This window comes from Nestor notabilis, unplaced genomic scaffold, assembly GCF_000696875.1.
Source record: "Nestor notabilis isolate BGI_N333 unplaced genomic scaffold, ASM69687v1 scaffold33186, whole genome shotgun sequence".
Lineage (NCBI taxonomy): Eukaryota > Metazoa > Chordata > Aves > Psittaciformes > Psittacidae > Nestor > Nestor notabilis.
The window spans coordinates 46,026-58,828 of record NW_009932028.1 but is presented as its reverse complement, the minus strand read 5'-3'; the positions used below and the strand labels follow the sequence as shown (position 1 = coordinate 58,828).

Below are 12,803 nucleotides of genomic sequence, written 5' to 3'. Positions count from 1 at the left end.
GAAGTCTTTCGTGCCTCTTTGCATTCTGACCTGATGCCCATTTTCTCTCTCCGTATTTACAGCTTGAATTGGTCCAGTCTTCATTTTACGTTGCTGAGGAAAGCAGCTGAATGCCATGGCCTCACAGAGAAAGCTGGGAATGTTGCAACACTGACCCAGTAAACATCGTCAAACCTGATTTATTTACCTTGCTATTCATATGTAGGAACTAACAATGGGCACCAAAAGGAAAAGACTTTTTTTTTTTACATCTGGAAGAGGTGGAGCTGTACAATACAGATGGAAGCACTGAAAAGAAATCAAAATTTATCTAAACATTTTGCTGCCATTCGTAGTGTTGTTTGGGTAACTCCATGTGTCTGAAATAAAGGAAGAACCTTAGGGCATAGAGATGACATGGAGTCTTCTCAAATGCTCCCTGAAACAGTGGGGTGAAAAATAATATTGTTTCCTTTTGAAGTTTTCCTTATCCAAATATATCAGTCTTTCAACACAAGAATGATTCCTTAACAAGGACAGTAAGCGAGAGGGTATCAAAATAGGAAATAAAATAATCTTTAAATAAAAGTTTAATTCACTCTAACTTTACAGAATATTTCAAAGCACCATATCATTTTACGTTCAGTTCTAAAAAAGACAACAAGAGACTGGAATGATTTTAGCTGGTAAAATATAGGAAACCTTGTGAATAAATGGATACAAGCTAGGTGAAAGCACAGTCATATTTTTGTACACAACGACTATAATCAGAATCTAGTATTGGTTTATTCAAATTTTGCTTTCTTAGAAGCAAAGCTTACATGTTCGTAAACATCAAATTAAACATTGCTTAATTTTACAGTTTGCTGAACAAATACTTTCTTACCCTGAAGGGCATATGTAGAGCCATCTCTCTTGCAGTTCTCCTGTTGACCTGTGCTTCAATATTTTTTTAAACAATTGGTTCATTTACAATTCTAATGGTGCTTAAAAATTTCTTCCAATATCGTGCAAGTCATAGGCAAGCCCATTTTGATGTGTGCCCTTCCTTACGTAGTTTTTTGATCATACTTAACTAATGCAACTGTGAAAAATATACATTTTCAGGAAAATGTTTTGATTTTGGTCCTGTAATTAAAGACCTTCTATAACCGAGTTGTTTACATGGATTCGAATCACAAGCATGTACACAACAAAACCACTATACCAATGTTTCTTGGTCTATGCATAAAAAGTAGGTCTTCTACTTACACTAAAACATACAAAAAATAAACTACAAAAATTGTTTACACTTGATTTCAGCAAAAAAAGCTTTCTTCAAGAAAAATGATTCTTCTTTTTCCAGCCATCAAAAAAGGAATGCAAGTAAACAATAAATACATGTGCTTTCTCCATATAGACATATTTACACTTGAGTCTTTGGCTTATGTTTAAGTTTCTTTATAAAGATCTTTATGTGATCCAGCCATCATTGCACATTAGAACAAAATAAGCCAGGTTTGTTTTTTTTTTACTATATATAATATATATATGCAACACTTGAAACGTATAAAGAATGAACCTTACTATCAATTTGCACTGTTATTGTACTTTAACAATGTATCAAAAGAAAAAAAAAGAAAAATGAATACCATATAGGAAATATTGATACATGCAACAGATGGTCGCTCTACTGTAATTGAGAGACGGCTGCATATACAAACACTGAAAAGTCCTAATCTGGGCAAACCTCGTCTGACTGTGTTTTTCATTAAATAGTATTTGTGTGGCACTAAATGTTGATACTGTATACAAGCATAGAAACAGATTGAGTTCTTTTATTAAGATACACAACTTCATAAGAAAAATACTTTGCATTTAAAATTTAAAATCCCTCCCCCCTTCCCCCAAAATCTTTCTTCACAGGATCAAGAACTGTTGTCAAAACAGCTTATTGAGATTCATGTATTTGGTGAACTTTGTCACATCCATTCTGACTAGGAGGATTCCAGGTACTCCAGTGCAACATCGTAGCAGAAGCGATACTGTTCCTTTAAGGGGAAAGAGAACAAAAAAAAAAAAAAAAAGAAATTAAAATTCTAAAGTTTTAGCAGGAATATCTACAAACAAGAATAGTCTTTGCTAACTACTATGCAAGTTTAACTTGAAGTCTGACATGCGTGTTTTGGTTTTTTTTTTTCCTACTACACAAGTAAAATATATTACCAGCTCCAAATTACAACCTCACTCTAAGCAATGAACTGGAAAAAACCTGACCGTGAAATGCAATGACTTGCTTCTCTGATTTTTAAAGCTTCTGAACTAGTTTATCAAACATGAAAAGTTCTCCTGTCAGTCGGAGCATTCTTGCAGTAAAAGCACCTCAACTCTGACATACCATTTATAGCTAAGTTAGCTGATACTGAGCAGTTAACTAGTGCCCGCTGCTTGGCAGCCAGTGAATGGCTGGAGAATACTGAGCTGTGATGCAAAGCTGCTCGGGGCTCACAGTCTGTTCATACAGTCATGTGGATGTCGGATACACATTTAAAAGATAAGTTAAAGCTCAGAATTTTATTGTGGTTAGTAGCCATATTTATATGTGGATCTCCTTAACAAGGCTGCTGTTCAGACCTGACACTGCGGGAGAGGGAGGAGGAAGGAGAGAGGAGAGGGCTTGAAGAAGAAAAAACAAGGGAAATTAGTAAAAACTCTATTGTTCTTGTGACCTAACAAAGCAAACCTGCCTTTGTGATTTATTTTTGTTTGCAAAGGAAGATAGCACGATGCATTTGCAGGAAGCGGTGGGGATATCTTAAAGGCATTATTGCACTGCTCGTTTTTGTTATCTGATCATGTTGCTGAATGTAGGGCACATAACAGTGTTATATATTGGCTTTCCTGGTTTGTTTTCTAACAACTCGACAGCTGCTGCTCTTCAAGAGTTCTGACTAAAAACCCACACAACAGAAACACATAACTACGGAAATTCAGTAACTGCAGACTAAAGCTACAATGGAATTCAGGACTATTTTGAAACGAAATATAAGTTTACAGACCATTTATAAGAAACACACACAATCTACCTTGGCCTCCCTTTACAGTGACACAAGGAATTTTCCATGTGATCTGACCTGTTTTCCTCACACAGCAGTGAACCGAAATTCAGGCAGCAATTCAGTATGTTGTGTCTCAGATATCTACGGTACAGCAGACTGCAAAGTATTTGTGGCAAACACAGCAATACCTAGCCAAATGTCACTGCTGCTACAGGATGCTCTATCTGTTCACATTTGAACCACCTTAATTTATGTGGTGGCAAGGGTTGGAAACAATGCACAACAATTAAGCAAACCATGCCACAGGAGCTACTGATACTAAGCAAACAATGACACCTGGAGAAAAGGGCAATATGGGAAGAGGCAGCTACCGCCATTTTGCTCAATATGCAAATTCACAAGGTCAGAAGCAATTTTCACTATGCGTAAACTGCAAAATGTTTTTAATTTCAATTGGCATCCCTGAGTTTTATGCTGTAGGCGGCCATATGGCTGAAAAGTGACACTGGCTGCTGGCAGTGTGAGAGTCAAATGGCAGAATCTCCCAAACACTGTCTAACCTGCTTTCACATACACCTGCAGGAAGGAAAAAAATCCATTTGGAAGAATTTTTTTAAGGACTTTCCACAATGTTCAGTTTTCATGACTGAAGGATTGATCACTAGGATAGATATGCACCCATACCATATGCACAAAGATTGACCAGAAGATTGAAGGTTATTTTGAGTTCTGGCAATGCACATATAAATATTTAATCTTGTGGTTTTGCTAATTGAGGCTTATATTGTTTATATTAGTTCATTGTTTATACTGTTTATTTTTTAGGTTCACTATTGGACTCGATAATCTTAACGATCTTTTCCAACCTAAATGATTCTATTCATTTGCAACATACTAGATCCAAGTTCTGAGGTATCATTTTGACTACTAGAGATCCAAGTAACAAAGCAGCAGTTGTTATTAAGAAGCAAAATAGTCACATCTCTAGCTACTAATCTAGACTTTACAGCTCATTCGTACCAAGAAGAAATGCCTTGCTGTGTGAAATTTCAAGATGCTTTGTGTGAGCACAACCCACTGCAACTTCTCTTCAAATATAACAGGTTATTTTGGGAGATTAATGTGCATTCTGTTAACTCAGAACATTTCCTGTGAAAAGCATGGTACCATTATAAAAGGAGTAAAATGCTTAGCCTGGCCTCTCATGATACTGACTTGTGAGTACGCTCAATAAATGTCCCTTTCTTCTTGTGGTACAAACAGGTGTTCTTGAGTTTTGTGGGTGCAGGACTGAAAACACAGCTCACACAACAAGAGAGACTCTGGCTCCCTGGCTGTCTGCAGTAACCCTGATGGGCTGGTGCTTACCGGAGTTTCTACCATGTTGGGCTTACTATTCCGTAAAGTCTTCACGGCATGGAAAACGTCCACCACATTCTGCCTTTTTACCATCTCAACCACAATGCCGATGGCACAGAACATCCCGCTCCGGCCACCGCCGTTTCTGTACACAAGGAAAAGAGCTGGTTAAATGTCACTATGGTGCAAGAAAGTATCCAAAATGCACTTCTGTTCTTTTGCTCTGTAAGCATGAGTGATTTGTGAGTCTCACAGGGAGACTGGGCTTTAGCAATCTCCTTGCAGCTCCAGTGGGTTTGGTCTGAAACATTTGCTGCCTCTGACCTTCCTCTCAATTACTTTATTTTAATTCTGCCCTTACAGCCCACCATGCAGCCCAGCTATGCTATAGCCTAATTTGCATAGACATTAGAAATCAAACCCCAAGTTCAATGGCAAGTACAACATTTTCCACTTAAATCTCATTTAAATTATCCTATGGTATGAGGATTATCTAGACAGGGTAATGCCAAGGCGTCACTGATTTTATATCTTGTTGACCTTTGGGGATACTTCTGAACTATTTTAATCTAAATTTCAAAGAAATTAAGGTAGGTATTTCTTCTTACTAAGTTTAAATTAGACAGAAAGTTCTGCAGATAATGAGGAGAGGTGGGCATAAAGGGGACAAAAATTAATTCTGAATGCTGAAACAAAGTCTTTTTAAAAAAGTAAGGAGAAATTCAATTTCTAAGTTTTAAACTCTACATTTAAGCAAGGTAGGAGAGATATTGGTCATTCTCTGCTTAGGGAGAAAAAGACGCCACTTTTTCAAAACTCCCCAAACAGCTGTCATTTAAATATCAGACTCAGATAAACAGCCAGCAGTCATTCACCAACAGTAGCTTTAGGATCATGTACTGTGCTATAGAACTTTTCTCTCATTTCATACATCCATAGTTTTCAGACTAAAATCCTCAAAATATAGTAGGCCTTCTAGAAAAAATTCAATACACAATATGCAAGATACACACAAGGTAACTATTTGGCACTTAGAATAAAAGACTTCCTTACTGAAACTGTACACATTTTGTACATTTTGCAGCTGAAAAACATTCCAGCATGTACAGGAGACAATACACAGTATTATTGAAGTATTATGTCCAAAATACTTATTCCTATGGTACCTTGAACTAACACAGACAAATCTGAAAGTTGACCAAAAGCCAACCTACAGTAGCAGTGGTACTTTTTTTTTTTCATAAAAGAAATAAGGGCATGTGCAAAAGAATGTAACCATAAAAACACCACTTCAACTAATTTAGAAGCATTTATTTGAAGAGCAATTTGACTTTGTCCCGGTTACTCACAGGCAATGGATAATGGTCCGGCCTTCCCCTTCTTCACATTCCTCTTGCCATTTTTCAACCTGAAGAATTAACTTCAAGAAGGATCTCTTGGAAGCTGGCACATCTCTGTGAGAAGCCCATCCCAAATACTGGAATTGCTGCACCATCAGATAGCCCTCTTGTGGCTAAAGGGAAACCAAAGAGCTTTAGGTCAATATGGCATCTTTACATCTTGGTTTAGAAAACCAAAATATAAAACTGACATGAAACCTAAGTGTTATATTATTGTGTGTAAACACCTAATAATAATCAGGTGTTAATCTTAATTTCAAAGAAATTAAGGCAGGTATTTAATATAAACACCTATAAGTAAGGTAGGTAAGTAAGTAAATAAGGTAGGTATATAATAGAAACACCTAAATGTTTATATTATTATATATGTATGTGGAGTGAGTGAGCGCTGTTCGGTACTTAGTTACTGACTTAAATCACAACAATTATGGACAGATTCCAACACGTACATACATTGCACAGTAGGATCTCTATTAACTTGTATCACTTGAGCTCAAAGAAGATGTCAAAAAGGAAAAAAGGGAAATAGACTGAAGGCAGCATCAGAGTTTATCTACTGCTAATGTAACCTATCCTGACTTTTTCAAAATGTAAAACATTCCCTAGATTCTAAGTGTCAAGGGGTTTTATCCTTAACATCAATAGTCAATTAAAAACATCACTGTTAAATTCTTAGACCTACAAAAATGAAGAGATACACCTTTTGGTTCCTATGCATGAACTGACCCCATTATAAATTAACAACAAGTAATACTAGTGAACAAATATGACTGTTTTCCTTGAAATCTTGACAAATTATGATAATCATGACAGTCTTGTGCCAGTCTCTGAGCCTTCTATGTGCTAGATGCCTCACAGGGGGAGCTTTGAATAGAATTACACTGTCACAAGAAAGGCCTCAATAAATGGAACAATAAATAGTCTATTCAGTCTCTTGGAGCTGAAGACTACAGAGAGGAGTAGGAATATGGATTTTAGAAAAGGCCGAACAGAGCAGAGAGATATTTAGAAGGAAGACATAAAGGTGAAAAGGCTTGTGAGACAAAGAGAAGGAGAGGAGTAGAAAATCAAAACATGGTAAAAAGAAGAAATGGAAAAAGCGAAATAGAAGTACCCCCACCCCAACCCTCTCCGCCCCCCTCCAAAAAAAGAAGTCTCAAAATATAACAAAAAAATGCTGTGGGGTAATATTTGCCCGTGTGCCTATGCTGTAGCTTCCTGTAGTTTCCAAACAAGGTATGAAGAGCCAAAAATGTTTTTCTTAGCTCTGAATATAAGCAAAATAAGTTTGGCTATAACACTGGCCAAACAAAAACTGATCTCTGCACCTTGAAAAATGAAAATCTGACCAAAAGAAAAAAAATCCCCTGTGCTTTGTATACACACATCAGTTTTCCCCATAGCTATTTTTCAACACTAATGAAAGTTAAGTGTACATTCCAGATAGTAATTGGTGGTGGGTAAGTTCAGTACTGGATGATACAAAGTAGTAATGGTAAGTAAAATAGGGATTTCTGGTTAACTGTACATAAAAAGGTCACACAAGCATCTGTAACTCTTTTAGTGTAGGCAACATAAGTGATTTATCGTAGTGAGCTAAAGGAGAAGATGCTGTGTAGCAAACAAGGTTTGAGAAGATACTGCAATAGTGTGAAATACTAAGTGACAGCAAGATGCACCAAAACGGTGCAAGGTGTGAAAGACCTGACAAGAATGCAAGACTGGCACTGTGACTAAAGTTGAGAAAGAGATGATCAATGTAGGTCAAGGTACAGTGGTGCAGAACCCTTGAGAGGCAGAGGAGCTTTCAGAGTGTTTTCACACTCCACTTTGCAGGGTGCCACAATCCTCCTTTTATGTTGTGGTTCTCACATCTGAGGCTGAGAAGGTGCTGATTGCATAACCAGCCTCAGCCCTCCTGTTCCTGATTCTGCATGAAAAATGACTTCGGAAGCTATGTATGTCTGTCACTACACATTCATTACAGGGATATTTCTATTTCTTAGATACTAATACTTATTATTGATATCTATAATGTTTGACTGACTTTTTGGGGTAATGCCTTAAGAACATGAGTATTTTACTATTATTCAAAATTAAAAACCACAAGACCCTAGACAGTGTTAAGAAAGACATATTTTTCCATTCTATATTGTTATGATAATGCTTACTCTTGTTAGATTGCATATCCTGAAAATTCGGTTTATGACGTCGCAGTCCATTGAACATGACATGCATTCCACTTGGATGGGACCATACCGCAGTATCCCTTCCTCAGGCCAGTACTGTGGGCAGCCCTGCGCCAGGCATAATTAAAACGTAAGTTACAACTTGAATGCTGCCTTATTCCACTGCAGACATCTCATCTAACCTTTACTGAGCAACTAGAGTTAATTAGTTGCCGCAGAGCAGAGAATAACTGTAAAGTTACTGCACTGCTCTGCATTTTGATCATGTAGTGGATCCAAAGTGATTAAAGCATGTGATGGTACATGGAAAACTTGAGCCCCAAACTAACCTGTGCTAAGTCGACTTCATTTAACATCACAAGAGACGTACAGCCGTAGTCATACACTAATCTCCAGAAATCTTTCACAGTGTTTGGTAGAGGATGTTGTGTGACAATAAAAGCTGCTGGCTGCCTGTAGCTCTGTAAAGGCAAATGATTTTATTAGCACTCATAGAGGAAGTACTTAACTTCCACTCCAACACTGCAACAGAAAAAACATATAAATAGAACAAAGCTGCAACACCAATTACACCAGATTCCACCAAAGCTGTTAAAGTTAAAAATACATGATTGTCTCCAGTAAGAAGAAAGAGGTTACTCTATCCAGGTCTGCCTTCTGTTTTGTTCATATACACATGGGCGCTGAAGATGTTCTTCAGGGCTTTGCTGAGCTGGGGCTCAGGCAACTCTGCTCCAGGCACTGTGCTGAGAAAACCTAGCAGGATACCTTCTCCCCATGTTACAAAGAGGGGCACAGATGTCTTAGAAGGTCAGCCCATCCGCAGCAGGTTACACATGAGGTCTGTGACTAAACCGGCTACTAAACTCAATCCCAAATTCTGTTTTGGCACCACAGCCACAGGGTATGACCTTCAGGACTACTGAGGCCCATTTGCATCAGAAAGCATAAGGTAAACAGCAGAATACTATTTCCTGTCATGACAGCAGATTTTATTCTCGGTATGTTGCATTATACACAACTGCAAATAGGGATTTCAAGCCTTGCATGCAGTAGCTGAGCAGAGCGGCTAATTCCCTGGAGCATGTGAATTACAAGCAGCAAGCAGAAGAGAATGTTTTTTTGCAGGCAATTTGCAACTATGCACAAGAGTTTTGCAGTAAAGGAATACAGATATGAACTGACAAGGAAGCACTGACAGGTTAATCAGAAAGAGAGTAAGATTGGTGAATATTCTTGTAGGTGGATGGGACTGTAAGTCACCAGTTTGAAGACAAAGTGCTGGGACTGCTGTATGCAATGCAGAGATCCCTGTGTTTAGCATCCATGCTAGTACCAAAAGCAGTTTGGCTGTTTTTTTACTGAATAGAGTAACTTAACCTAGGAGAAAGACCTGATAGGGCAACTAAAGCATATGGAAGCTTGCTTGTTTGAAGATGGAACCTTCATATACAAAGTATCGAGAAATCCTCAAAGAGCGTAGCATGAGGCCCAGAAAAAAACAAATACAATTCTTATCACTCTCCTATTTGCTCTAAATTGTGAGGATAACAAATTAATGTCTTTAGCATCAGTACTTGTTTGACAACAGAAAAAGGAGGCTGACAAATTTTTTCCTCTATGTTTGCTAAACATTTCTAATGCAGGAAGCATACTGGTGTCCTACTTCCTAGATCTGCCCAAGGAGCAAAGAGGAACAATCAATATTGATTTTTCCCTTGTATTTTTAAGAAATAAAACATGCACTAGCTGATATTTTCCTATTCCTATTCCCCATCATTTCTGGTCTTTCCCAAAATAAGAGAATGCACTGAGATGATCAGGTTTTCAAAAAGAACAGGCAGGATATCTGCTGTCATGCTGGGAAGCAGACACCTTCTTGTGGGAACACAGGGACAAGAACATTGTGGAAAGGGAAAAGCTTCCATTTCTGTTTTGCTATTGAAAGTCCCCTTTCTTTGCCTAGCAGAGGGGTCCCTCTCTCTGAATAAATCAGTCTTACAGAAACGAACAGAAGAGAAAGGGCAAGAAAAAGCATTGCCCAAAGTTTTAAGCCTGTACTTATGGCCTTGTTATATGCCTACATTGTAATATATTACTTTTTTCCCCTGCTGCTTTTCTTCTTTTGTTACTACCATTTCTGTCTTTCCTTACTTGCCTCTGATTGCATACAGCATTGCTAGGTTCCTGTCCCTGCCTGCCACACACTGTTACATGTTCAGGGTCCTCCTGCCACCCACCCATTCAGCCTGAGCTGTCTTCTTTTCCCCCCAAACCACACTCCTCTCTGCACCTACGTTGGTTGGTCCATAGCACATCAGTTTTATCCAGGTGCTTAATGTAATTTTAACTGCAACTGAGAACAATTTTGGTTGCTACCAAAATTCTGCTCACTGTTTTAATTCATCCATTCAGCCCCAGTGACTCCCGAATAGATTGGTCTCACACATGCTATTCCTCTATTTTTCTGGCACAATAGCTAATTGTGAGATTAGGCACTGCATTTTTCTAGGAGTTCAAATGTTTCCTGTACTCTCTCAGGCAGAACTCCAGGATGAATATACCATTCAGTCCTGATGATTTCTGCTGCTATTTGTCATTTTATTTCATCATTTCTTGATGCTGCAGTTTGTGACAGCACTTCATTTCTGAGGAAGGGGAGATGCTCCTGGAAATCAGGCCAGTTAAGTATCTACTGTTAAGGTGGCTTTAGGGGCCTAACTTTGGAAAAGCTAATAGCAGGCACAGGCAGGCATCTGACAGCACATGCAATGAACTGCTTTATCGATCAGTCACCTACAAGCAGGTTCACCTCCACTTTTCCTATTATCTCACCTTTTCCCCTGACAATACTTCTGTCACTCAAACTTCAGCTTTAAAGAGCTGCAACTCAAAATATGAACAACAAAAATCCTAACTCTATCTCCAAATATGCCAAAGAAACATTTTTTTCTTCTTCTTCCCCTGTCTCTCCTGCCTCAATATACATAGCCTTTTTGATAAAATAGTAATAGTAACATCCTGCTCAGGTAGATAATATTTACTTCCCAACAAACAGCAGATTTCTAAGATCCTGTTGAGATTTGGAGGGCTGGAGACTAGAACTTTATATAATGCTATTGAAAAAAGGGAGATTTCCTGTGGGTTCCACAAGGATGCAAAAGAGTAAGAATAACAAACCTTCTGAACAAGCAACACAAACTGGTGGGGTTTCTTACCCGTTCCCTTCATCCTTCTTCATTAGGACTGTTTTAGTGGGCACTACAGTAAGAAAGAATTACCCTTTCTTAAACCAGCAAGTGCTCTCTCTCATATTACATAGCCTTTCATGGCACACTACACAGACAAAGAAGATAGTCTCTTACATCCATAAGAGCAGCATTGATGTAGTTGCTGCTCTCCCCATCAATAGTGATTAAGAAAGGCAGACATCTGTCAGGTGGCAGCATATCCATGAAGCGGTTCTTGTCGTGGTTCCTTGGCAAGCAGGCTATGCTGCAGTCCTCCGCTTGCAGGCGAGGGGTCACAGAATTCAGGGTCTAAGGGAGAAAGGGTGCTCACTTTAGCATGCTGAACTAACATAATGGACTTGAGGTTCCACAAGTTTTAATTTTAAATATTGCATTATCAGAAGAAGTGAGGCATTAGCAAGAAAACATTAGCAAATAAGAGCTCCTATCTGTTTGTTGGATGTGTTGGGGCTTTTCAAGCAGGGGTTAAGCTGCAGGTGTAAAAGGCATTCTGCATACCACTGAACTGATTCCGCATGACACCATCCCCTCTGAAAGGAACAGGACAAAAAGGATTTTTTGTCGCCCTAAAGAGTGATGCCTTAGCTGTGCAAATATAAGCCAAAACTCTCTGTGGTTCCTAGTCAGTGCTCTTTATTCCAGACCGATACTTACTGCAATTTTATTCAAAGGAGGATAGTCCATATTTAAACAATTTTGCAAAGCATATAAACATAGGTCCATTTTTGTGGACTAAAAGTAAGAGACCAAATGCTATAAACATGATATAAAACCCCTTTCCCTTAAAATAAATTAAATGTATCTAGACGCAAAAAAATTGTTGTCCCATGAAGAGTTAGTAGGAACTGTGAATACCTGAAACTCATCTTTGAGATGCGAAGAGTTTGTCTGAGAGTCTATTCTAATCATATCAAAATAAGCAGCTTTGAATTCGCAGACAGGAATGGCAGTTTCTCCACACAGGCAGGCTTCTAGAATGGCATCATGAATAAAGATGTACTGCTCCTACCAAATTAGGCAAGGAAACAAAAATTATAGCCATTTAAAAACAACAGATCTTTCCTTCTTTTAGGATAAATGGATGTCCCGCACACCCATTCAAGGTAGTGTCCATCAATTAATAATTAAATAATGCTTCAGTATAAACACAATCTTGTCCTAATTGGGATGCAGTTAACAAGGATGTTTTCATGACCAATTTAAACTCAGTAAAACTTAACAGAACAGGCATAGCAATACATTTAACATGAGTTTTTCAGTTTTCTTGTGATGCCTGTGGGATTCTGCGTATCTGCCAGTGACATGTTGGCTTTCCTCATTTTGTTTTTTTTAAAAATAGCTTTCAGTCTTACCATACTAGCAGAAACTGTAAATTGCTTTAGGCACTAGTAGTGTGATTAGCAATTATTTGGCACGCTGCGCTCTCCTATGTGTGTGCAAGCTAGTACACCAATTGTCTGATAGCCGGCTCTAGGGCAGTAATAAATTCAAGCATGTTCCAACAGAAATAGCGTTTTGTCACTTTTTTTCCCCGATTTGCCTTAAGATATCCTGAGTCCTAGACAACTGCATTACTGTTTCAATCAG

The 12,803-nt window shown here is 38.3% G+C and overlaps 1 protein-coding gene across 1 annotated transcript in view; it reads right to left on the bottom strand.

The window, feature by feature from the left end:
* Nucleotides 1–559: 559 nt before the first annotated feature.
* PTPRK (protein tyrosine phosphatase, receptor type, K) overlaps nt 560–12,803 on the bottom strand; it is a gene marked incomplete at its 5' end in the record, with an annotated part of 37,262 nt that continues 25,018 nt past the window's right edge. The window contains 7 exons of the mRNA XM_010016182.1: nt 560–2,009; nt 4,386–4,521; nt 5,726–5,889; nt 7,948–8,073; nt 8,295–8,426; nt 11,331–11,504; nt 12,072–12,221. Coding sequence (XP_010014484.1) covers nt 1,956–2,009; nt 4,386–4,521; nt 5,726–5,889; nt 7,948–8,073; nt 8,295–8,426; nt 11,331–11,504; nt 12,072–12,221 — 936 coding nt within the window. The remainder of the gene's footprint in view (nt 2,010–4,385; nt 4,522–5,725; nt 5,890–7,947; nt 8,074–8,294; nt 8,427–11,330; nt 11,505–12,071; nt 12,222–12,803) is intronic.